At 37.0% G+C, this 1,244-nt stretch overlaps 1 protein-coding gene across 1 annotated transcript; it reads right to left on the bottom strand.

The window, feature by feature from the left end:
• Nucleotides 1-218: 218 nt before the first annotated feature.
• On the bottom strand, nt 219-1,244 carry LOC145280343 (ATP-dependent DNA helicase PIF1-like). Its single transcript, XM_080132115.1, has one exon. It carries the CDS (start codon nt 1,242-1,244, stop codon nt 219-221), a length of 1,026 nt encoding a protein of 341 aa, XP_079988241.1.

Below are 1,244 nucleotides of genomic sequence, written 5' to 3' on the forward strand. Positions count from 1 at the left end.
AGTTGTTATTGCTTGAAATATTACCGTAAATGTGTAATAAAAAAACAAAATTAATAATGAAAAAAAATTATATGAATTTTTTCTCATTATTAATTCGATGAGGAAATTATATAACTTGCTAAATTTTAATTTACAGTAACAACTAATATTCCAGATATGTATTGAAAAATCACAAATTTAAAAAATATACAGTCATACACGGTCCTGGTGTAGAGGATTTATAGAACTTCAGTGTATACAACGTTCTTTGTTTTGTTGTTCGGCATGAATCCATACAGACTATTTTTGCTACCCACTCGAGAACATCCAACATAAAGTTGTCCATGAGAGAAGCAAGATTCTTTCAAGTGCATTCCAGCCACGGACAATGTCTGACCTTGGGATTTATTTATTGACATAGCAAATGCAACCCGAAGAGGAAACTGTATTCTTCTGAAAACGTAGGGCGCTTCTCTTCCTGATGTAGTCAATGTCACCTTAGGTACCAAGACATCCTCTCCTTTTCCACATCCAGTAATTATTGTAGCATCAATGACGTTTTCGGACATTCTATTGATAACAAGTCTAGTACCATTGCACAACTTCGGTGGTGTTATATTTCTTAGAAGAATTGTGGGACATCCCACCTTGAGGAGCAAAACAGGATCGGGAAGACCGGAAATATCAAGACTATTAAGAAATTCAATGTGGAATTTAACATTGTCAAGTGGATCCATATTTGCATTGATTGATTTAAACATTTTAATCGTACCAGGAAGACTGTCTAGCATACGTCGATTAATTTCTCTTACAACTGAATTTGTGGGTGCCAATATAGCTCTTTCACAGAGCCAATCGCGATTGCGAAAATTGTCAATCAGATTTGGGAAAATTGATGTTATAAGATCGTCGAGAGTATTGACATGGCTACATATATTGTTAATTTTGATGTGGCCAGTGGAATCTGCTGGAACTTTTCCGTGGCCAATTTTCAGAAGGTCATGGGAAAACTTTTCCATTGCTCCATCTCCATTAAGTTTAACACGCATGTTAGTTGTTAACGGAAGTGTTTTTACTTGTCTCCATAAATAGGATGATTTTAGGCAGGCACGTACCTGATCAGCTCTGGTTCCCTTTGGGACCACAGGTAGTGTTTGGCGAAAGTCACCTGAAAGTCGAAGGGTAACACCACCCATGGATCGTTGGTCATCTCTTATATCCCGAAGAGTTCTATCTAAAGCCTCAAAAGCCCCTTTATGAGCCAT

This window comes from Euprymna scolopes, chromosome 1, assembly GCF_053919585.1.
Source record: "Euprymna scolopes isolate OS-2025 chromosome 1, ASM5391958v1, whole genome shotgun sequence".
NCBI lineage: Eukaryota > Metazoa > Mollusca > Cephalopoda > Sepiida > Sepiolidae > Euprymna > Euprymna scolopes.

Coding starts and splice junctions, on each gene's coding strand:
- LOC145280343 (XM_080132115.1), bottom strand. CDS start 1,244: ATGGCTCATAAAGGGGCTTTTGAGGCTTTAGATAGAACTCTTCGGGAT.